The following is a 26402-nucleotide window of genomic DNA, read 5'->3' as shown; positions in this document are numbered from 1 at the left end:
GTTCAAACTGTAAGTAGGCTTTCATTGAAACGTTTTTTCTAAATCAGGCTGTATAGCAGCGCCTTCTAAAGCTACTAGTATCATCTCCTCTCTCAAAACAGATGACAGTTTCGTCTAGCATTTATAGTAGTTATTTCCGAAGTTTTAATCTTGGCACTTACACTAGGTGCTTCATTAGAGTTAGACTTCTACAAAAAATAATTTATTCAAAAGTACAATGTACCTCATCATATATGGCTAGCTAATGTGCCTATTAACCATTATGGCCATTTATCTGGTCGATACTCAATTCCATTTAGTGTATGGAGGCAACGAAAGGTTATGGTACCGGAAACATTTGCACAAAATTAATGTCTTCCAAAGCTTCGTGGATAATACTTTGAAAAAATTTTATTTTTCACACAACAGATCAATGAATAAAAACTTGAGTGTTCCTCTTCCACTTCAATGTTAAGAGATTCTAACATTTCTATTTTCCTCTCCAAAAACTCTTAGAAGAGCAAATATTTACACATTTTGAAGAGGGGATGAAGCGTATGAAGAATGTATCTTCGACAAACCGTCGGAACAAAGTACTATGGAACTGCCAGTGAGGAGACTAATATGGAATGCACGTCGAAATTTTTCATTCAAAATTAAATGTAAGATGTTTATGTAAATGCTATAACTTATTTGCCGTCAGTTCAACTTAGTTCATTTGTTCAAGTAACACAAGGCACCAAATATGTAGTATCAAGAGTACAAAAACTTCAAAGAAAATAAAATAAATTGCATTAAAGCACTTAAATTCAAATTTTGATTGAAATGGGCATTGTCAGTATTTCTCCCAATGAAAATCATATGCCAAAATCTGGGACATAACTTTTGTTTTAATGCAAACATGTATAAGGATTATTGAAAAAAAAAATCGTTACTGGAGTTTTCAAGTTACTTTTCTTGGTACTGAGAACCAAAAATTCATAAATAAATAAATAAAAATAAAATTGCAATGAATAAACTTAAATAAAAAATAGGACTTATCACCGAAACACCCTTTTGATTATCTATGCTTGTTGGCCCCTGATTCAAGACAACAATGCAAGTAATTTCCGTCTTTACCATTCTTAGAACACGTTTGTATCTAGAAATCAGTCTCAAATTTTCTCCCACAATGAAAAAAAACTTTTCTACACAGAGCATTTGATAGGTTTGAAAACTAAGTTTATGCCTGTCATTTGGTTCAACACAGTAGCCGGCATTTCAAATTAATGACAGTTCTCTGATCCCAAACAACTGAGAAAACAATCGTACCACGAAAGAACAAATACGGTTCGTGATCGAGTCCTAAGGCCGAAAATAATTTTCGCCACGCAATGAGAGCATCATTAGTACAAAACAAGTCTACGCGGGATAAAGTTTATGGTAACATACTCACCGGGAAACGTCAGGATGCCGGTTGCCGTATAATTGTCAAGTAGCCGCCAGTAATATTTCTTAACCACATACTGTACATTTAGGGTATCGGCACCAGTAACCGACATGCTTAAGACATCCCTTTCAGGTTAACTCAATTTTTTTGAGCCTTTTATCGTATTTAGACATTTAAAACAATTTTTCTCTCATGCAACTACATCTCGTCTAACGTTCGGCTGCTTCTGGATCCTCTGGATTAGTTAATTGTATTTTTATTTGCTCAGTTTCGGAAAAAGGTGCAACCCTCCAGTAACAGACACTCAAAATTCTGATTGTACTCAGCAACAGACAGGATGAGGAAAGGATGAGTAGCAGACAAAATTCCCTTTTTCTCTTCAAAATGTGCAAAAGTTCTTTAATTTTAGATCTAAAACCTTATTAAATTCAAATGAACATGAAACATCGGAAGACCTCGTGGTAACTGTTCACAACCTACCACCACTGCCTTGTAAGTACCAACTGGCTCATAAAATTCACTCTGATAACACTAGATGGTTGCCCCGTAATAATGGGTCGCAGCAACATCCGTTTTACCCGCCTAAAATGCTTGTTATTTCAATCCAAACTTATGACTGTCTGTTACTGGATCCTTGTCTGTTACTGGTATCCTTAACCTATGTATCATAAGTTTGAGACCCGAGGATCGGTAGCTACCAGGTTTTCGAAACGTCTCTTAGGGTCTTATTTTATTGGCTTGAGATGAGAAGTAGTGGTGCTCTTAACTTCTACCTCTGTAGGAACTTTCGGCCACGTTCTAATAAATTGCTTAATTTTTATTGGGTTAACTATTTGCGTGACTATATTCATAGTGTCTTGAGATGATGAATTTCAAATTATAATGATAGATTGAGGTAAACTGGTCAAAAGATTGTTTCTTAAGTTGTCCAAGGGACATACTGTAGTCTAAAACTATAAAGACCTAATGGTAGCATTCACCAACGTATTCAAACCTCGGTCGGGCAACCGAACCTCCGTCTGATGGCTTTTTCAACCAATCAGAAGGCTTTAATCAACATTTGAGGTGTCTGATGGAGGTTCGAATCAGCCAGTGAATGCTTCCATAAGTCAGCAATTGTCAGATATCTGTGCAGTAACTGCACAGATTGACACTTTGATTTGGATAGAACAGAACCATTTGATTCGCCATAGTCTGACTCTGATAAATTGACTTCATATCCGCTGAGGTTTAAGCGACTCCAATTGTTAAAATAGGGATAAAAAAAGCTGATTGAAGTTGCGATAGCGATTGCTGGCGCTGTGCCAATCTAAGCATTTCTCATCATTCAACTTGAGCTCAAATGAACTCGTCCAAGGTCGAGCATCAAGTTACCAGAGCCACACTATGAGCGTGATTGCGAAGGAAATGTATGTATGTAAGCAATGGACTCACCTGTTGTGAAGAGGACTATGGCTTTGAGGCAACTGTATTCTGCCGCGTCGACGTGTAACGCCTTCAGTTTTTCCACCTGTTCCTGAAAGATTCGTATATGGTCCATGAAGGCAACCACTCTGTCCGCAGCCATGGGCGAGGCGTGTAGCCCCGCCGCTGCCAGGAGGGGCGCCACGTGTAGTGGCATGGAACACTGCGACGCGTTGAGCACGAAAAGTTCGCTCCAAACGAGCCTCAGGAGCGCCACCTGGTCGGTCACCTGAAGGTCAGGGAAGTAGGGGATGTTCCGCGACCACTCGACGGCGCTGAAGAGAAGGCGTGCCGCCAGCTCGCAGATGTTGTCGATGCCCATGATGTTGTTGGGCTGCATGCACTGCGCGTAGCGGGACGGCGGGTAGGGCTCGGCCCGCAGTAGGAGAGAGATGAAGCTGGAGAGGAAGGAGTGGGACCCGTTCAGCCCGTCGCCGTTCGTCACTGGCATCTGGCCGGGAAGGGTGTGCTGGCTAGGGGGAACCCGCCCCCGCTGGACCGCTGAGGGAGGACACAAGAGACAGCATGTAGAGCCAAAATGGACACACACCTCACACGAAGCAACGAACTGCATCGTTGCACCACACAACACTAATTATTGACAGTTAAAGTTTCTTCTTAAAGATTAACTTGATACACACAATTAATTATTGGAGGAAACAAGAAACAGCATGTAGAGAAAAATGGACACACACCTCGCACGAAGCAACGAACTGCATCGTTGCACTACACTAATTATTGACAGTTAAAGTTTCTCTTTAAAAAATATATTTCATTAACTTGATACACACAATTAATTGTTGAATGACACAAGAGACAGCATGTAGAGCCAAAATGGACACACACGCATCGTGGTACACTAATTACTATCAGTTAAAGTTTCGTTTAAAAGATATTTTTCACTAACTTGACACACACAATTAATTGTTGGGAGGACACTAGGGACAGCATGTAGAGCCAAAATGAACACACACCTCAAACGAAGCAACTAACTACATAGTAGTACTCTAATTATTAATTTAGCATAATAAAAAGGAAAAAAAAATTGTCGAGAAAATGCAGCAAGTGGCTATTTTTAAGACTTCAATGGAGCTTCTTTATCGGTGTAGTAAAAGTGCTTAACACACTACGAAAAGTCGTGAGTGAACTTTTATTTTCTTAGTTAAGTAGTTCAAGTTACTTTTCGCACTTTATTATCCAGTTACTTTAAGTACATTTTTAGGGAAAATGTGCTGTTAGTGGCGCTGGAGAAGGGAAAAGGAATGTGGCAAGAGGAATGTGTACATTAATCAGCGCACAGAAGCAAGTTTTAGTTAATAAGAAACAACCACGTCACAATATAAGTCTTGCTCATGTACTTTTGCTGTATTTTTTTTTTTTTTTTTTTTAATAAAGAAAAGCATAATTATGCAGGTTCATCGCAAGTAAAATCACCCACAAAAACAGCATTCTGTAAGATGTTTTGACTTCCGCGTTTAAAAAGAATAGCAGCATTAGTACTTGTTATCGAAAAATGTGAACAGATTCCTTTTAAATTATTTTAAGGACTTCCGATTGAGTGATAATAGTTAGAATAGAGGCAGTCTCTAGTTGTATGTATTCATTATAATACAATTTTAAAAGAACATCCAAAGATGAACTCGAAAATCACAGCTTGTTTTTCACATGAATCGTTTCTTTTAAAAAAAGGTATTTTTTTAAAACGCTAGCTGCTCATCTAAGTAGATTTATACGGTTGTCATTAAGTAACAAAAGCTAGATAGCAACATATGATTTCTGATATTCCACTGTCTTTTCTCTTGAATAAAAATCGATATATTTGGTGGATAAACAATTTTTTGAGCTTTTGAAAAGAGAAAATGGTAAATTTGTCTAATTTAAATCAGCGCTGATATTATCAATAAATGTAGAAGTAATATGTGATAAAGCGACATCAAGTTTCAGTATGCATTCTTTTCACTATCATGGCATCAAAGTGCATCTGTCTGTAAACAAATGTTCCAGTAAAAGCCAGCTGAACTCAACTTTCTTCAGAATATTGTATTAAAAAATTACCGATAGATTTTCGAAAATAGTTGCATCAATATTTTTCTAATCGAAGTGCATTACATGAATTTTGTGAACTTTCAAGTCAGAAAAGAGAGCAAAATAATCTATGTTTTTTTTTCTTCTTGTTTTTTATGATACGAAATCTTCTTTACTAATAATAAAGCTGAAAGTATGTATGTCTGTAGGTCTCGATTATTGTCTGTTACGCGCACAGCACCTAGACGATTCGGCCGATTTTTCACGAAATTTGGCACAAATTTAGTTCGTAGCATAGGGCTGAGCACTTCGAAGCGATTTTTCGAAAATTCGATTTTCTTCTTTTTCTATTCCAATTTTAAGAACATTTTATCGAGCAAATTATCATAACATGGACGAGTAAATTACCACAACATGGACGAGCAAATTACCACAACGTGGACGAGCAAATTACCGTAACATGGGCGAGCAAATTACCATAGCAAATTGGTGAGAAATTCATCATCCATTATTTGTTAATAAACAGGCGAACCAAATGACCTTTTAATTTTCTACTACGGGCAAAGCCGTGCGGGTACCACTAGTTGTTCTATAAATTAAGAACATAAACTTTTTAATCAGTACAAATTCAAATTAACAAGCCATTCAACGCATTATTTTATTTTCATTTATTCCAATTAAACGTTTTTAGGCTTAATATAGCACACTATCAGAGGATGAAACTCCAACTTCCTCAACATAAATTGGTACTTATCTTATCACCCTAAAACACTCAGCAAATTTTATCTTTCCATTTTATTATTATTATTTTTTTCAAAAAGCTTGCTTATCTATTTTCTTTCCATTGAAGACGTGATACGAATAACTCCTCGTCAAAAGTATCAGAACCAGCACTCAATTTTTCTTCTCCTTAAAAACTCACATGTTTTTTCTTACAGTTTTATTTAAAGTTTCGTTTTGACGGGTATGCTATCAACGTATTTAATTAAATTTGGCTGAGGTTTAAAAAAAATAGATGTATTTTTAGTTTATGAAATACCGTAGTGTGGGAGATGGTTATATTTCATTTTTTATCTTAAAAAATTGCACATTAACATAACGGTTTCAGAAATAAGTACGAATGTTTGAGATAAACTCAGATTAGTTGATAGTATTCATTTTCCTCATAGACACTCCTTTGTTGAACACATCTCTATGAGAAAGTGATTTTCAAATTTCTTGCTTCTTTTCAAAAATTTTAACTTAGTGAATCACTGCTCCCCATGGAAATAGAAAGAAATTTCACATAGACAATTTCAATCAAAGAGCATCAGTAAATTAAGCTTGGATTTATCAGAGATTGGTAATTCCAGCTTTTGAAATAGACTACTAGCTGTGCGAGAATTCTTTTAACTGTTCATCATAGCAACTGAAATTATAGGGAAAATCACTGCTCCATGGAAATAGAAAGAAATTTCATATCGACGATTTCAATCAAAGAGCATCAGTAAATTAAGCTTGGATTTATCAGAGATTGGTAATTCCAGCTTTTGAAATAGACTACTAGCTGTGCGAGAATTCTTTTAACTGTTCATCATAGCAACTGAAATTATAGGGAAAATCACTGCTCCATGGAAATAGAAAGAAATTTCACATCGACGATTTCAATCAAACAGCATCAGTGAATTAAGCTTGGATTTATCAGAGATTGGTAATTCCAGCTTTTGAAATAAACTACTAGCTGTGCGAGAATTCTTTTAACTGTTCATTATAACAACTGAAATTATAGGAGTAATTTTACTGTAACAAGGAAACTGGAAGAAATTTTGCTTCGACAAATTTCAATCAAACAGTATCAGTAAATTTAGCTTGGATTTATAAGAGATATGTAATCGCAACTTTATTCAAATAGACTACTAGCTGTGCAAGAATTTCTTTTACTGTCCGTCGTAGCTACTGATATTATAGGAGTAATGTTACTGTTACAAGGAAATTGAAAGAAATTTTACTTCAACAAATTTCAATCAAACAGCATCAGTAAATTTAGTTCAGATTTATCAGAGTAATTCCAGCTATTAAATAAAATAGACTACTAGCTGTGAAAGAATTTCTTTTACTTTTAATCATAGCAACTGAAATTACAGAAGTAATGTTACTGTAACAAGGAAATTGAAAAAAATTTTGCTTCGACAAATTTGAGTCAAACAGATCAGCAAATTTAGCTTGGATTTCATCAGAAGTTTCTTATTCCAGCAATTAAAATAGACTTCTAGCTGAGCAAGAATTCTTTTAATTGTTCATCACAGCGACCAAAATTATAGGAGTAATGTTATTGTAAGAAGGAAACTGAAACAGCATCAGTAAATTTAGAATGGATTTATCTTATATATGTAATTCCACCTACTCAGAAAAGACTACAAACTGTTAAAACTAGTTTTCAATCTCAAATTAGTACAAGATGCTTAAAGGAAATGTTCCTCAGTTAGATTGATTAAAGTGTCCGAATGATTGTGGAATTGGATTCTTCAGCGAACACGAGCAAATATTCTAATCTTAAAGTCAGACATAAAAATTAGAAATCAGAGTTCTAATACTATCCTGTTGTGCTAGTTTATGAGAACGTAGTGAATCAGAAATAGCTTACAGATCGGAAGAATGAACATGTATTTAGCACTTTTTAATATTCAAGCTGGAACTATGTAAGATTGCTGATCGAGTAGAAAAAGCAGATTTATCGCTTTCAAAAATACTCCACGCAGGGATGAAATTGTATTTATTACTGAACGAAAAAATATGTTGTCTCCTTAATGTCTTCCAAACAATTCAGATTACATTCATAATTAAAGGGAAAAAAGTATAAATATTATCCATGAAGAAGCGCAAACCATTGCAGATTAGTCTTGACACCATTCAGTGATTAACGTTGTTTTAAAAACTTTCTAATCTCGAATTGGTTTAAACCACCGGTGATTCTTTTTTTTCTTTTATTTTATTTATTTATTTATTTATTATTTTTCTTAAACTTTTACATTCGAAGTATTCAGATTCGCGAAGAAACGTCGACCACTGCAGATATTAGTCTTGAAACCACTGTGCTATGAATGTTGCTTTAAATAAGTTTCTAATATAATATCTACTTGAACTTCAGGCGAATTCTTTTGCTTTTTACATTCGAAACAGATGCTTTAAATAGCCTAAAAAAAATAACTTATTCAGATAAACGTATGAGAAAAATTTTTCGTCAGTGACGTAAGATATTAAAAAAAAAAAAAATTAATTCACAGTTTAGTTGCACAGAACTATGAAACGCATATTCAAAACTGACGATTTGCGCTGCAGATTTCTCCTACTCATTAACCAGTACATTCCCAACATTTTCAACAACGAATGCGTTTGGATCGCCCAGACCAACTCTTCAAGCTTTTGTGGTTGAACTGAGTCAAAAACGGAAGCAGTTTTGAATTGCAAGAGATGCGACGCAATCTTTTCCAAACAAGTAGCATCACTGTGTAAGGACGAAGAGCTGCAAGTGCGAGGGATGCTTGTGCGCAGTGTTCCCTCTTATCCACCCTCTGGCAGACGATCGTCTGCGGGGTTGGCCGACAGGAGATTCTTTTTCACTCGGTTGGCGCGGCGACAGCGCGAACTTTTTCTCCCTCCCCCAAACTTATATCATTCTGTTTCCTTCCCCCTCCCTTTTTTTCCTCTTTTTTTTTCTTTTTTTTTCATATTTAACAGTGGGCATGACGATAGAGTGAGCAGAAAAAGCAATACTGGGTTTTGGGTTGTTTTCTTTTTTTCAAATCCCGTTTTATCGTGTGTTTCATACAGCAGATTTTTTCAAACTAGAATCAATTTCAAATAATCTTTTTCCAAGAAGAATTAATTTTAATTATAAACCTTCAAAAATTTTTACAAAATTTCTACCTGGTATGCTTAGAAATATCTCAAGATATTTGTTCAGGAGCATTTTTTTTCTTCCTTTGCTGACAAAATTTTTTTGGTCAAAATTGCATACTTAATTTTTTTGAACTAATTAAATATACTAAAAACCCTTTAAATCATTTGTTACAGAAAAAAAATATGAAACAAAAAGTTAAATACAATGAGAGAAAGTTAAATACAACTTTATCGTACTTTCATGAAAAAACTATTTCTGAAAATTTAAAAAATAACAATTTTAAAAACAAATATTCCGCCAGAAAGGACTTATTCGAGCTTATTCATTAGATTTAGACGCCTGAATAACATGAATATTTTGAGTGGAACTACAAGAACAGCACTTCTAACAATGTTAGATTAAAGGGTATTCCAATATAATTTATAAAGAAATGTTTGCATGAGATCTGAAAGACACAATAAATAAAATATGAAACACTTTTTTAAAAATTGAACGTAATCTCCATCGCAGGAATAAGAAATGGATTTAGTAGACTTAACCTCTTAACCTTTATTCATTTATTTATTTATTTTTTATTTTTTATTTATTTTTTTTTTTTTTTGAAATGACTAATTTTATCTTTATTAGAGACGTACCGAGTAGCACTTTGGCCGAGTACCGAGTACTGAGTACTCGGTCTTTCACTACTCGGCCGAGTACCTAGTTACCGAGTACTCGGCATTTCACTACTCGGCCGAGTTAACAAGTACCAATTATACATGAAATACACCGCCAGCTCAGTCAATTCCAGCCGAGGACTGCAGTTTCGTGCTTATTAGCACTCATCAGCCCGGCATAGGACATAACTCAGCTGGAGGTGGAAAACCTCTTAAGGAAGCCAAGAGTGCCAAACAAGCTATAGGGCGGTAACTTACTGAATAAGTACCAATTATGTTTTAAGAAGAACCACTGACTCACACGTGATCAATTTTGAACCTATTGGAATAGTAGTATAGACCTCTTTGTCCATATAAAAGTTTTTAAAACTAAATTCCTGCCGAAATTTAATTTCGTATTATTTAAAAAATTTTGTTTACGTCAAAAATTTTACAAAAAAATTATTTTTAAAATTAAAAATAAATAAATAAAAGGTATGATTGATCAAGTTGGAATTAAGACAAACTATACCAATCTATTTTAGTTCTAGTCCGCCAAACATAGATAATTTTTAAAAGCAAATAAAGCAAACGTGCAGGAACACTGCACACACGTGTTTCTGCGTTACAAGGAACGTCTTTATCAGTGCATAAAATGTGAGCTAAAGAATGTTAAGACATTCGACAAAAAAATCCGACTTTTGTCGGATGCCTTTAAATCTACAAGCTCACATTTTGTGCATTGAAAAAGGAATTTCCTGTAACATGTGTCTGCAGTGTTCCTGCACTATGCTTTTAACGTTGTTTTATTTCTCTTTTTTTTAAGCAAAGGAATTTTTATATTTCTTATAACTAATTTTTGTTTGTAGCAAAAATCTATTTTTTATGTAAAAATTCCATATTTTCTATACTTACCTTTTTTGCACAATTTTTAATAAATAAGTTTTATTAACTTTGGGGACATTAAAATAAAGATTTATTCCATTAAAGCATTAAAAACTTCATTATTCTCAAAATTTAAAATTGACTTGTAAATGATTGCAGAATATTAAATATGCTTGCGCTTTTTTATAAATTTTAATATCTGTCTTGGACAATATTCAATTTTTTGCAATTACTCGGTATTGGCCGAGTATCTGATCAAAATTTGGCCGAGTACCGAGTACTCGGTAAATTGACCGAGTATGCCGAGTACCGAGTAGTTACCGAGTACTCGGTACGTCTCTAATCTTTATTATGCAATAGTTTTTAAAGTTAGTAGGCATTCATAATTTGAACTGTTAAAAAAAAAAAAAAATGCATTGAAAGCAATCTGTCCTACATATCTTCTCCCGCATTTCCCTAAAAACTTTAATTTCCACATTTGACAATTGGAAATTGCACGTCTTTTTATTTCAAATTATACGAAAAATATGAATTTAATTTTTCAAAAATTTAAATCTACTAATCATTTTTAGGAAATTAAGCGAATTGCTAACATGAAGGACCGATTAAAAGTTTTAATTTCAAATATTTTAACCATATGCCACATTATTGCTGATTTGGGAAACTCTAAATGTAGTCTTAAATGAATTTTCAATGGGGACAAAACGATAATTTTCCAGATTGTGGAACCAAATGAAGAACTAAAACAAGTACGATAATGTTATTAATTTTATGTTTATTGAACTAATCTACTGTGAGAGGATACTTTTACCATAGCATCATTCAGGGTACCTATCTTTGAAGCGAGTCCAGACAACTTTGCACCACTCATAGATAGTTATAATTTATTGCACAATCTAAGCAAGATCTAACTAAAACAAAAGTAAAGGTTTGGCTCTCTTATAGTTCAGCTGTCATGATTTGAAATTATTACTTGTGTGAATATAAAACTTACTTAATTTTTTTCCAAATTTGATCCGGATTAACCGTAGATCTGGATAAACGGGGGACGGATAAACGAGGTTCGACTGAACCTCGTTTATAGGGTGTATATATTAGGTGGCGCAAAGTTACCTGGACTGGCTCAAAGATACCCTTCATGACTGTAAACAAATTAGAACTCTGCATACCCTGAATTTAAAATACTACATGAAAATGTAATAGTACGTTCGGCAAATGGCACGAAATAAATAACATGATTTTTAGCATTAATATATGCAAATCAGGAAGACATTATTGCTAAACTACATCAAGAATTTCCTCAATCAATTTATCACGCATTAGTTCGTACTATTAGTGTCTCGGAACAAAAAGTACACCATTATCACATTATATTAAGTACACGGTCCAAACGTATGATCCCGTGACCTCGGCAATGAGATTACTATTTAGAAACAGTGGGGTTAAAACCGAAAGGTCAATCCGTGATTATGGTTTTAGAAACAAGCGCGTGAATGGAATAAATGGCTCGTAAGCTCTTCTGGTGGGGTTTGGAACTGTCAAAAGCTATCTTTGTCTCTTTTAGGGCTGTTTGCAAATGAAGGGATATCCGTGCTGAGTACAGCTGTTGAAACGAAGCTTTTAAAACATCGTGGAACTAATTTGATTAGCTAGTCGTTAAGATTAGCATAATAACAAGGCACACGCGATTTTCATTCCACTGGCCTTTTGAGATCATGGATTGCTGCATTGAATTTGAACCAGATGGAATTCAGTATGATCAAAGGGTGCTCTCTGATGTGAAAAAAATGTAGCGGATTCGAAAAATAAATTGTGCAATGGAAAAGTTGGCGTTCGTGAATATGATAGAATACTCACTGAAATGCAGTGCTGGTAGAAAAAACATTTGGGGAATTCACCAAAAGAAAAGTCGGCTCGGAACCAATTTCCGTTACTTTTGCATTTTTTTTTTATAATTAAAAAAACAAACAAACAAATATTTCGCCATATATATTACCCATGTTCAACACTGTTCATATGTAGATTCGAAAATTAAAATAATAAATTTTAGTTATTAAATGTAAAAGTTTATAGTAGTGAACTTTATCAAAAGATATTCTCTAATATGTAAAAAAAGTTGCTGGTTCAAAAATTTTGCTGTTAGATGAAAAATTTGATATTAGTGAATATGATCAAAATCTACTCCAATATGGAAAAAACATGGGTTGGATTATTCAAAGAAAGAAGAAGTAAATTTTTATTTGCTAAATGTAAAAATTTATATTGCTAAATGTGATTAAAGAATACCCTCTGATATAAAAAAAACGAAGTGTAGCAGATTTAAAAAATTAAGAAAATTATATGAAAGTGGATGCTAGTGAATATAATCAAAGGATACTCTCTCAGATGAAGAAACATGTGAAGATGTAGTTCATTAAAAACATACTACGACACTTAATTCATTAAGATTAAGTTAAATAATGGTTGAGCTAAACAAACAAGGACTGTAGGAAGAAAATAATACTTTAGTTTCAATTGCAAACTTTGACCAGTTTAGATTACAGAATGCGCCAGTGATGAAATTTAGATTTAAAAATTTGAAAGTGGCAAATTTTTTGTGGAAAAGTATTGCATAGAAAAGGAAATATCAAAGTTTAAGTAATAATAAGCAGCTATAGAAAATTTACATGCGCTTATGTTTGATTTTTAAAAAATAGACTGATGAAACGATAAAATGACGAAGTACATTCCTCCTAAAGTCTTAATTATTAGGAGGGAAAAACCGAGGTTTTTTTTTTCAAAGAAAAGAAAACTTAATCATCCTTGCTATGATAAATTAAAAACTAATCCATCTGTTAGTTCAAGAAATCTGGTTTCCGTTGAAACCAGCTAATAAGCTCAAAACCCCATCAAGGGGGTTCCGCCGGGGAGAATTAATGTTGTGGTTGGAGTCCCGCAAACGAACCGGCATTGTAAATAAACATGGGTACCAGGAAAAACTGGGGGCGATCGCTCTGTCTCATCTTTCTTCCCGGAAAGTAAAACAAACTGCGGGAAGGGAAGAATGTCTCGGCAGTCACTCGACTCACTCGTCAAGATCAGTTTTCAGAGGGGAGATAAGGACAATTCTCCACACTCGGTAGTGTTACAGAAAATAAGGACACATGAGAAAATAAAGCTGTGTGTTTAGGACGAGGAGAAACTGATGCCTTCCACTTTTAATAACAGTATCAACAGCTTTTGAAGGGTAAAAGTGGATGGTGGTCCTTCCGCCCTAGATGGCTTTTTCATGCAAAAATTGCTTTAAATGCCTTGCCATTCAGAAATTGAATGCCATCCACAAATGATTCACGGACTCACTCGCAGGTCTGGTTAAGATATCGAGGGGTCCTAGGCCAAATACTTTTTTTGGAGCCCCCTGTATTAAAACTTTACAATTTTAGCCGTAGACTAGGGTAATGTTAGCCATTTTCGGGTCCCTAAACAGCAAGGGCCGTAGGCCAAGGTCCAGATGGCCTATTCAGTGATCAGACCCTACTCACTCGTCAAGATCAGTTTTCAAAATAAGGACAATTCTCTACTCTTGTTGTTGTTACAGAAAGCAATGACATATGAGAAAATATATAGCTGTAAGTTAAGTACGTGGAGTAACGAATCCTTTTCCACTGTCAATAATGACGGTTCCACCAGCTTTGGAAGAGTATGAGTGGATGGTGTTTCTTGGGCAATAATGGCTTTCTCGTGCAAAAATTGCTTTAAATGCCTTGCCATTCAGAAATAGATTTGCCGTCCACAAATCGCCCTAGTGCCTTGCAGTTCAATAATTGATTAACTGACTCATTCCTCAAGATCAGTTTTCAAAATGAGCAAAATTCTCCACACTCGGTGGACAAGAGTAGACACATGCGAAAATATAGCTGTAAGTTAAGTGCGTGAAGCAACTGATCTGGTCCACTTTTAATAAAAACAGTACCACCAGCCTGTGAAGAGTATTAGTGGATGATGGTTCTTCGCAGGGCATGATTACTACACAAGCCGACTAGGCCTTGGGCCCCAAATTACTTAAAGAATTATGCACAGCATCACAACTGTATGAAAAATACATGTATTTTGTAAATAATAATAAAAAATTATGACGTGTTGATTGTAAAAACTTCCTTATAGAATAATTTTTACTGAATCTGCCAGTAATGAATTTACCTATCACAATTATAAGGGGCCACGAAAGGGGGTTCATAAATACACACGATAATGACTACTCCGGATTTTTGTGGGCCTAGGGCCCCACTTTCAGTTAGTCGGGCCCTGGTTCTTCAGCAGTAAATGATTTTCCCATGCAAAAATTGCCTTAAATGCCTTGCGATTCAAATTGCCCAAAATAACTTGTTGATTCGAAAATTACTTTACCATTCCTACGGCTGTTTATCATTGCAACCGAATTCTGCTTTTGATTTTGACGAGCTTGTGTGAATGACCATTTTTAGTCGAATCCAAGTGTGATGAGAACGAGTGGACGGCCACTATTCTTATACCGAACAATATATCTTTCCCATGTAAAACATGTTCTACTCTTTCCAGAGTTTTGACTACTGCAGTCGAATCCGCCTGAGTGGATTGAAATTTTTCAGCTGTGTACTGAGAATTGCACTTGATATTGCCTGAGAACACTTAAAAAAAAAAAAAAAAAAAATCCTAGTCTACTACGCCTACGCTTTAGAATCTGCAGCAGCTCTGCCATTAGTTGACGAACAAACCAGTAAAAAGGTGAAGTAGCAGGAAAATAAGAATAAAATTTAGAGCTGTTATTAAAAAAAAATTAAAACAATGGGACTGATCCAGAGATGGTCACCATTCATATTACATTGGCGAAGCACAGAGCAACAAGCTACATCCATGACTCCAACTCAATTTCGGGTGTTTTTCTCAAATGAAACTCATTCTGTCCGTTCGACAGTTATAAATTTTACAATCCAGACCTTAAGAAGAGACGAACGAATGCTCATTTTTCTTTTGTAAAATTAATAACTCATGCCAAATCTGCTTTACTATATCCAGTTATAACTGTTAATAGTTTTGACCTTATCAGTGGAGGGAAGATGCAGGGGGACAACGCGTCTCCAATTTTTATTTTGTGTCATGAGAGTCCCCCCCCCCCCCCAGTTTTAATTTTAAATGTCAAAAAATTCATGTTTGTACCTGTGAGCGTCCGTCTAACCCCCCTCCCCCCAGGGCAGCTGTTTCTGCAAGAGAAAGAGGGGTTGGCTATTCTTCAAACCGTTATTCTTTACCCGTTTTAAACTTGACGTTTTATTTCTCATGTAGACTCGGTAATCGAACGTAATTAAAAGGATATCGCTCAGCCCTCATAGAACATGTTTTGACAGTGCTTTTAAATTTGAAATCATCTCTTGCATTTAAATGCACAATATTTTATTTTTTCCTTCACTAAATGCTATAATTTTTTAAATGCATAAATGATATAGGTATTTTAACCATTCTGTCGGCAAGCCCAAGTATACCTGAGCTGCTCTAAGGGTTTTAACAAAGTGTGGGGGTGGTCCTGCCTCTAAGAGGGTAAAAATTAAGAACACTGGTATACAATAGTTAGTTTCCTGAAAACATAAAAGAAAATAACAGATATTATTATCAACGCTTTTTTACAGGTTCTTCTTATTGCTTAGCACGTGGAAACATATTTTATTTAAAAAATAATCCTTCAAAATCAGGTTTAGGTTTTTAACCTTCACCCTTTTTAGAATTTTATTCATCGGAGTTGAAAATGTTAATGTTTCCTCCAAAAGTGGGCTTCATCGCTTTGCGTTTAGCATGATTTTCGACATTTCCCCTTTAACATCATTGCTCTTTTCACGCGCATAATATCATAATCGTTTTCTATTTAAACAAAGTTCGGCTATAGAACTAATGACACACCCTTGGAACTCGGATAAATTCTGATACGTAGTTATATTTTAGAAACAAAATTTCTTCTTTAGATCTGAAAATATCCATTCGCCATGTAGCGATTAAGTGAAAAAATAAGTAGCGATCTGGGGAGGGGGGAGAACAAGCGGTCTTTTCCCCTCCCCCCGTTCTATTAAACTTTAAAAAGAAATTGCAGTGCATAAAAAAATGTCGATAAACCAATTGATTACATTTCAGTAGATTATTACTTTATGTATATTTTTTTATATCAGAATTTAGCTAGCAAAATATGGCTAACTAAAAAAGATTTGTCGGCTACTGACTCAAGTTTGCTGGAAAAGTGGCTAGTAAGATAAAAGGATCTTTTGACCACAAGCTACTACAAAAAATTTGATTTTGAAGAGTATATTTGTTATTTCTTTTTTAGAATTTCGACCTAAAAACATTTAGCGCGGTATCCATAATTTTGAAGGGAGGTACAGCGTTGTCATACATTAGTTTTTCTTTTTGGTGCAATAAATGTACAATGAAATAGATTTGAAAGCTGTTCTTGTAGTTCGTCGGTCATCTAGGACTGAATTTTAAGTGAGTTTCAACGAAATTAACCAAGATAAAAATGCCATCTTATTAAGAAAATAAAACACGACGCTAAATTAAAATACGTAATGATTTAAAAGCTCTTAAAAAAGGAGAACATTTCTTTTTTGATTTCCGTAAAATGATATTCGGTACTAAATTGTAATTAAAAAATCGTTATTTCTGAGGTTAATAAACAAAAGAAGAGATTTAGTTCTTTTATTCATCAAGCATTACTTAATTTTTCGAAAAGCTAAATTTTATCTGCCATAAAAGTAATATTGTAATATATGACGTTAAACTATTGGGAAAAGTATTATTGTAACAAAACGATAAAATGACTAAAATGAGAAGAAGAAAAGTCTTAGAACGGATTCAAGGGGTTAGAATGGTGTCAATAGGGGAATTTAGCTCCACGGGAGATGAAAATGTTTTGATTTCAAGGGCATGTGTAAACAAACAAATGATATTTATATTCGCTTTTTAAGATAACCTAAAAATTTTTAGGTACGAGCTGCTTTTCAGACAATTGCAAGTGTCGTGATTTTTTTTTTTTTTTTTGACAATGGATATATGCTTGCTATTCAGTTTTATACGTTCTATTCAAAAAATTAATAAATTAACTAACTTTTTAAATTGATGCTAAAGAACCTTAAAGATTTGAGCTCGTAAATGTACTAATTGATTCAATTTTGCTGACGCTATTTACAAAGTATTGTATTAATTAAGCACAAAAATTCTGTATTAGTAGAAAAAACGCGGACAGTTTATAAATCGTGATTGTAGCTGGTTATTAATTCATTTTTTTTTTTTTTTTATCAAAAATGTTTTTTAGAACATAAATTAATGCAGTGCCTAACAAAGTTACAGCTTTTCTATATAATGATACTTGAAAAGATGAAATATAAGGATATGCAATTGCTCTTCGTAAAACCAGAAGAATAGTCCAAATATCGGGTAAAATATATGAATACATATTGTTTTAATTCATGCCTGTTTTTTTTCCCCCGATGGGAAAGACAAAAAGTTCATATTTACATAACTTCAGTTTTAAGACTCTCGGAATTTTGATTTACCGTTCATCTAAGACAATTGTTATTTTAAATTATTCATAATATATTATACCATATGGCACACATCGTTGCATTTCGCGTACTTTTAATAAGTTTATTCACTAAAACTTATGAATTAACACTTTCATTCAATTATCTAATACTAGTGGTACCCGCACGGTTTTGCCAGTAATAGAAAAATTAAAAGGTCTTTTGGTTCGCCTGTATATTTACAAGTAATTTATGGTGATTTTTCTCGCCATTGGCTTGTACCCATGTTACGGTTCCACTTTATGATAATTTCGTAATTTACTCGTCCATCTTATGATAGTTTTGTTCTTAAAATTGGAATAGAAAAAGAACCACATCGAATTTTCGAAAAATCGCTTGGAGGTGCACACACCCATGCTACAAACTAACTTTGTGCCAATTTTCATGAAAATCGGCCGAACGGTCTAGGCGCTACGCACGTCACAGACATCCTCCGGACAGACTTTCAGCTTTATTATTAGTAACTAGTGGCACCCGCACGGCTTTGCCCGTAATAGAATAATTAAAAGGTCTTTTGGTTAGCCTGTATACTTACAAATAATGTATGGTGAATTTTCTCGCCAATTGGCTTGTACCCACGTTACAGTTCCACGTTATGATAATTTCGTATCTCGCCAATTGGCTTGTGCCCATGTTACGGTTCCACGTTATGATAATTTCGTAATTTATCATAGTTTTGTTCTTAAAATTGGAACAGAAAAAGAACCACATGGAATTTTCGAAAAATCGCTTCGAGGTGCACACCCCCATGCTACCAACTAACTTTGTGCCAAATTTCATGAAAATCGGCCGAACGGTCTAGGCGCTATGCGCGTCACAGACATCCGGACATCTAGACATCCAGACATTGAGCTTTATTATCTTTACTAATAATAAAGCTGAAAGTCTCTCTGTCCGGAGGATGTCTGGATGTCTGTAGGATGTCTGTGACGCGCATAGCGCCTAAACCGTTCGGCCGATTTTCATGAAATTTGGCACAAAGTTAGTATGTAGTATGGGGGTGTGCACCTCGAAGCGATTTTTCGAAAATTCGATGTGGTTCTTTTTTTATTCCAATTTTTTAAAGAAAAAAACTATCATAAATTACGAAATCATCATAACGTGGAACCGTAACATGGGCACAAGCCAATTGGCGAGATACGAAATTATCATAGCGTGGAACCGTAACGTCGGTACAAGCCAATTGGCGAGGAAATTCACCATACATTATTTGTAAATATACAAGCGAACCAAAAGACCTTTAATTTTTCTATTACGGGCAAAGCCGTGCGGGTACCACTAGTTAGTAATAAAGAAGATGACACTACTGTAAGCCAATAAACACAATAGTAAGTTTTCTATTTCAATAAAAATAACTGCGTTTGAATTAAATAAAAATTCCAGGTAACAGCCTTAAAAGTTAAGCAGAAGTTATTTTCGCCCACGTTTGATAAATTGTGCTGCCTTTCTTTTAAAGTATTCTACGAAACTATAATCATACATACAAGAATTTTTTTCAGGAAAAATAAAGTATCATACCGAATACTAACATAAAGTTAACCTCTGGAAAATCCAGTAAATAGCACGAAAAATGTACATGAAATACAATAATGAACGAATAAAAGTTAATTTCAATGTAAAATCGTGCAAACAAGAGCTATATGAATAACTAGAGGGGAGCAATGTGTAGCGTAGCAATTGCATATAAATATGGAGAAAAAAAAACAATAAAAATATAAATTAAAAAAAAAAAAAAAAAAAAGATGAATGAACGCACTAGGGCTTTTTCCCATGGCAAGACACAGGAATTTCCATACTTCAGTTCAATCTTATGAAATTTTTCATACATTAGATCGGAATTCAGACTGTTAATGTATGACAATAAGTTCTGAAGAGAGTAATACTGCTGCTCCTGAATTTTTGGTAAAAATTTAAACAACTTTTATCAAGAATTTTAAAAATTTGAAAGAAACAAAAAAGGAAAACTTTTTGAAATGGTTTTTAAATTTTACAATGCGAACTATACATTGACAACAACCAAAACGATGTGCAATATCTTACGGAGGACATGCAAATATCTTAGAGTAAACAGAAAATCGGAAAGGTTCGTAGTTTTCGTAATTTTTGTTACATAGTAGATTGCACTAAACTGGCCAAGAAATGCATGTAGAATTGACATAATTCATGATAGCAAAACGTTGCTCGTTTCTGATTTTGCAACGCATAAGAAAAAATGTATTGAATGAAAAATATTCTTACAAAGAAGAATTTTAATTTTGTGAAGTGCAAATTAGAAAACAAAGTTTCAAAAGAAGTAAAAATGTAAACAATTTTTTAAAGCAATTTTAAAGATTTTTTCTTCAAATAAGGGAGTTAAATTAAAGAGAAAAACATTATTGATATAAAAACGAACTGTTATTCGGAAAAAACGAAATATTCAACCCTTTCAAAGTTATGTCCTTTTCAAAATGTGAATGAAACGGATCAATTTTGGCCAAACTTTATCTTAAAACAAAATTCATTAACTGCAATAAAAATGTTCCTCCACAAAAATCATGCAATCAATGACTTAATCAAAATTGCGAATTATTAGTTCTTATTAATTTCAGAATATTAAATGTAACCCGTAAAAATCAATATTTTGGGGGGCTCTTTTTGAAAAGTTTATTTAGTCTTGAGTTAAAAAACGTATTTTGTTTGCAACCTTTGTAACATTTTTATTTTTCATGTCTGTATTGAAAAATCATAGACCGGTTGTTCGAAAAGATATTTCCAATTCAAATAAAGCTTCAATTGCCCATGTTTTAGCTGAATTTACATGACATGTAATTACGGTTGGACGGCAACTATAACCTATAATTATTAAATCTATTCTTTATTAAACCGAGATGTTAAAAAAGTTACTTAACTTTTATGACTAAAATCTGAGCAGTTATAAAGATGTATTAAGAAGACTTGGCGAAACACCTACAAAGTGTTTACTTCACTTTTGTGACTAAAAATGTTGTAACTTTCGTAATATCATACTCCAAGAGCATCAAAGCACTAAGTTGCCACACATGAAGAATTTGAAACACTTAAGAATATTTTGTCAATCGAACTACCACAGATTAAAGAATTTTAGTTAAAATCTTATGAAATATGTTCTGTTTAAAAATCATCTTTCAATATTTATCAGCATTAGAAGTTTGAAAATCAGTGACACAATTTGAAATGTCATTCAAAAAATTAAAATATATGTTTGCATAAATTCAATTATAACTTATTGATTTTGCGAAAGGGATGACCTAAAAATAGTTTCTTAAATTCGAATTTAAGACAAAAAAGTTCCAAAGGACAAGGTTTTTTTTTTTTTTTTTTTTTTTAAAGTAATAGTAATGTAACTATCTAAGAGGATCTTAGTTAGGGAAGAATACAAAAATGATTAGGTATAAGGGTATTTTAGATTCATTAACTACTGATTAGACATCGAAGATTTTAGACAGTAGGGGATAGCAGTAAATTGTAGAAGGAGAAAAGGTACCCTGCTGAAAATTTCAGGTTAACTTGAATCAGTTTGAAAATGTAAGGATGTTGGTGGTTTTAAAAAAAAAAAAAAAAAAAAAACGCAGGAACACGTTTATTTCCTTTATTTTTTCACTAATTCTTTCATATTAAAAGGAATTCGAATCAGTTACAAATGAGTGTAAATTATGGAGCTGTACTTCGTTTTCTGCTAGAACTTGAATCCATGTTTATATTTACTGAATCGGTAGGTTTTTCAACGATAGAGAAATACTTGAGAGATGTGGTCTATTTTTATTAAAATTTTTTTATTTACCTTTCATGAATGGCACTTATTTAGGGGAGGTGCAGTAAAAATGGGGGGTCGGCCAGAGAAGCGGCCCGTGATGGAAAAATAGTAGTCTAAAACTACTTGTTTCTCTAGGTTAGACGAAAATGGAAGAGGGGCACTAATACAGATGTGGGGGGTAATGCCTTCCAATGTGCTAGTAATTTCCAACGTTAACTGATTTTTAGTATCGTCTTCACGTTAAAATTAATCGTAGCCAGTCGTCTCTGATAGAAACCAGGACTGTAGAGAAAAACTTCGTCTCCAGTGAAGGGCAGTCATTTCAAAATTATCCACGGGGCAAAGGATATGGACTCAGTGTATTTTAAAGGGTGGAAAACAATAAACTACATTCAGAAAAGCATAATTGCAAAATGTTTTCAAAATACCAGTGGCCATGGGTGCCACTCTGAAAAATTGGTCAGGACTGAAAAGCGCGTGACTCCATTTGGCGACACCACGATGTTAGCGCTTAGTTTGTTTGACGTTTTAGACATATCTAATGCTAATTTTTGACGCTGTAACTATATAGTAAAACCAAATTGTAAGATTAAGTAAAAATTAAAACCTAAATAAAAAAATAACATATCATTGTCCAAGATTTTTAGGAGATAAAAGCAGAAAAAGAACTTAATAATAAAATACAATAAAAAAACTTACTATTTGCTACTGCGGAAAAAAAGCTTCAGATTTTATAGTTCATGTTACATAAATAGTTCATATTTCATATAAAAAAATAGTAATTAAAAAAAATTCAGGTATGAGATTCTTGGCTATAAGATGCATTGTGATAAAAACTTTAATAAAATTTTCCAGATTAAGATAAGAATGGTTGAAATCAACAGATTGAGTGACTTATTTAATTATTTTTTGGGAAAAGAAAAACAGCTTATCTTTTTAACTTTAGCAGATGGGCCAGTTTTTTGTCCTCAGAAGAATAAGACCTTTTTTGAGAGTGAGAGATTCAAAAGTAAAGATTTGTTTCATCTATAAAAATCATTTTGAGCATGGAAAAAAAATCCGATGGCCGAAATTTTTGAAAAGACGGAATTCCGTCCCTTGGACGGAAGTGTGGCAACCATGAAGTGGGGAGGGACAACTGACCGGTCTGTTCTGGGGAAGACCACCATGGTGGCCTCAAAGATTTCGAAAATGCACATGGTAAATGTCTTACATAGTTCTTTGCAAGGAAAGGGCCCCCCAAACATGTAATCCGCTACTGACAGTATTTTATGAGAAACAACGTTATGATAGAAACCACACAACTTGACCCTGGTCAAGACTGACAACATGCTATGAGAAACGACTTCACCGTTATTTTCAGCAGGGTACCTCGAAAAGGGGGCGGGAGGAGGTCAAGAGAGAGAGGGAGAGAGCAGGGTTGCCAACTCCTAAAAATGTTTCCCCCTAAACTCAACGCATAAAACCCCTAAAAGATGTCAGAAAGTCACGTGATCCTTTAACTGTGACGTCACATATGGGATTAAAAGATCACGTGACCATTGCTATTTTTCGTTGCTGAGTGAAATAAAGTCATTTTTATGTCATTTCTGATCAAAACCAATGGTTACAAGGCTCAAAAAGTATGTAAGTAAAAAAAAAATGCATGAAACAATCGAAAAATAGCATTTTCATAGGTAAAAGAAGAACATTTTTACCTAATAAAACCCTAAAATTTCCCCCCTAAATTTAGGGGGAAGTTGGCAACCCTGGGAGAGAGAGCAACAAGTGGGATGCTACGCTACATCGAAAGAGAGAAAAAAAAAAAGGATTCGTGGGGGGGGACGTGTGTGAAAAAGGAAGCTGACCTGGGCACCTACCCTCCCTTCGCATTCCCATCTTGAGGCATTTCTTGAGGCGGCAGAACTGGCACTGGTTTCGGTGGTGCTGGTCAATGGGGCAGTTTCGGTTGCCCCGGCACGTGTAGGTGAGATTGCGGCGCACGCTGCGCTTGAAGAACGACTTGCAGCCCTCGCACGTGAACTGCCCGTAGTGCTTGCCGCTGGACTTGTCCCCGCACACCACGCACTCGATCTGCTGCTGCGGCCCGCCGGCCTTATCGGACCCGCCGGACGGCGTTACGGCCTGCGGCGGCGGGGCCAGGTCGGCGCCGCCGTCGCGCCACGGCGTAACGGCCAGCGCCGTCATCGAACGACAACAACCGCCGGCGCACGTCTTGGGGAGGGGTCGCGACCTTTTTCAACTCGACACAAGCACTCACACCACCCGCGCACGACGCTCTCCTCTCGCGGAGCAGCAGACGACAGACTGATCGAGAGCGCGCTTTTCCCCACAGAGGAGAGGCCGGCCGAGCGTGTCACGTGACTGCCCCCTTTCCACCCCGACCCCGGGGTTGTGTGTGCGCGCGAACCTGCTGCTTGAACCTTCTCTCTCTCTCCCCCGATGACAGGTTTCTCTGCCGCGGATGGCGCTGCTCGCCTGCCAGCCACCCCCTTCTTCACTGCCTTCGAATTATGTTGATGCTTTCCTTCTTTTTCCCCCGGATCGCCCTTCTCTCTCTCTTTTTTTTCCGGATCGTACTTTTCGATTCTTCACATCTGCGATTGTGATTTAACTGTCATCGCGATTAAGAGCTTCCGCAGGTTGAAAGTCAATTTTCAATCCCGATATCGAAACAAACAGTCGTAATGTTTCGCTTCGAATTGCCTTTCTGATCTCAAAGTCTGAAAAACTCTTACGGAAAAAGTTTTGAGAAAAATATATATATATTTTTTCAAGTAATTAGCTTGCGAGCGAAATTAAGATTATAGCTTGACCACGAAAAGAAGGCGGATGACCTTGAAGCAAAAACATCATTTGTAATAGGTTTTTTGTTATCATTTTGGAATGGATAGGATTAACGAGACCATGTCTCTTACTATTCGGTGCTTTCCGGCAGATTCTACCTATCACAAAGTGATACAAATGAAGTTTCACTTCAAGGTCATCCACCTTCTTTTCGTGGTCAAAATTTAGAACAGTGTTCAATGCTGCAATCTCGTGGCAAAGTTGTAAAATATATTTTCTCCTCTATGTCAAACAAAAAGGAAAGAAACATTTGAAGCCAAAGATTAAAAAAAAAAAAAAAGGTGAGTATGTTTAAATAAATTATTTCTGAAAAAAGAAAAATCGTTTGATGAAAAATTAAGCATTTCGAATTCATCTTCTTTTTGTTGCCAAACATAAAATTATAATGTTATAAATAAACGTAAAAAAAGGGAAGAACATCATTTCAAGAATATTTCACATTGTTAAAAAGTCATTTGCGTTTTTCTTCCACATCACTTCATATTCAATCAACCCCTTACTTGCGTGAGCTGTAAGTCTACGGAAACTAACATTTCCATTTTTATCACTATTTTGTTTCTTTTTTAATTTCTAAAACAAAAAAATGAACATATATTCAAAAATCTTAGCATTTTACCACACAAAAAAAAAAGAAAAAAAATTTTTTTTTAAATCTTTCTGCTTTTTTTTTTTTAGTTGGTTTGAATTTCTCCCTTGGGCGCTAAGGTTAAAATTTTTGAATTGTTAAAAAGACATCCCTTTGAAATGACCAAATTAAAAAAATATTCAAAAAATACTTCCTGCGTCAAAAATATCACATAAAATTTAAAAGAAAATTTGCTTTTTATTTTAAAAGAAAATTTGCTTTTTATTTTACGTTCTATACGTGCTTTAAAATTTCCCATTTCCGCTAATGTTAAGGCTTTTTTTTTTTTTGTTTGTTCAAAATTCTAAGAAATATTTAGATGCTCAAATCAGAAATTGAAATATTGAAATACGGGAATAAAAATTCTGTCCCGAGATTTTTCAAGGAAAAAAAAAGATTGATCGAAACTTTCTCAAATTTATTGAGGAAGGGCCGGAAGGGGGGGGGGGGCAGACGAGTCGGCAGACTCGCATTTTTCCATCTCAATACCTTACTTTCATGTTTTTAATTTTCAGTACTACTTATTGAATAATTTTATGATTTGCCAGGGCTGTTCCCAAAGGTAGTTCAAAAATACATGAAAAAAAAAGTTTCTCCTAGATAACGGGACGCACCTCAATGTTTCTAGACTTGTGGATTGCAATCTACAAAAAGAATTTTAGCTTCCTATTTCATCTGAAAGAGGGTGCTCAATCCCCCCTCCCCCAAACTTCATAAATATGGGGAGGGGGGTAGTAAACTGAAAAAAAAATGCTACATATTAAAATATAACAATTATTTGCAAAAAATACAGCTGAGGATTGAAAAGCGATAGCTCTGTGCAAATTGGAAAAAAAGTTTAATCTCTAATCTTAGTCTTTATAAAGTTTTTATCTTTTCTGTGCTTTTAAACGTTGTTTCATTTTCCAACAGCTGAGGATATTAAATGTTTCTAAATTTGTATCATTTTCTATGCTACGGCCAATGTTAAATTAAGGGGTCATTGAGCAACCTCTTAAAATTTGAGTAAGAAGCTAAAATTTTTACAGCATAATACTATTAGTAAGTCAGTGTAAAAAAAGTAGGGGGGTATCCTGGACTCTAGCTGAAAAAAAAAATTTTTTTTTTTTGAACCACCCTAGTGTTCCCATATACGCCATATACCCTCAAACATTTTTTAGACATATAACGTATACTCTCAAGCTTCAAAAATTTTCATTTAATGACATTTTTTTATATGGTCGCATACGCATATTGTGCGCAATGGATTACTGGGAGTCTCAGAAAAATGGATGGGACACC

General features: G+C 34.7%; 1 protein-coding gene across 1 annotated transcript in view; it reads right to left on the bottom strand.

The window, feature by feature from the left end:
• Positions 1-23944, bottom strand: part of LOC129224118 (COUP transcription factor 1-like) — a 181167-nt gene extending 157223 nt beyond the window's left edge. Inside the window, exons 1-2 of the mRNA XM_054858528.1 lie at positions 23509-23944; positions 2843-3373 (exon numbers count right to left, since the gene is read on the bottom strand). Coding sequence (XP_054714503.1) covers positions 2843-3373; positions 23509-23836 — 859 coding nt within the window. The 5' untranslated portion in view covers positions 23837-23944. The remainder of the gene's footprint in view (positions 1-2842; positions 3374-23508) is intronic.
• Between the last annotated feature and the right edge of the window lie 2458 nt (positions 23945-26402).

Source organism: Uloborus diversus, chromosome 6 (genome assembly GCF_026930045.1).
Source record: "Uloborus diversus isolate 005 chromosome 6, Udiv.v.3.1, whole genome shotgun sequence".
In the NCBI taxonomy this organism is placed as follows: Eukaryota; Metazoa; Arthropoda; class Arachnida; order Araneae; family Uloboridae; genus Uloborus; species Uloborus diversus.
This window is presented reverse-complemented; position numbering and strand designations above follow the sequence as displayed.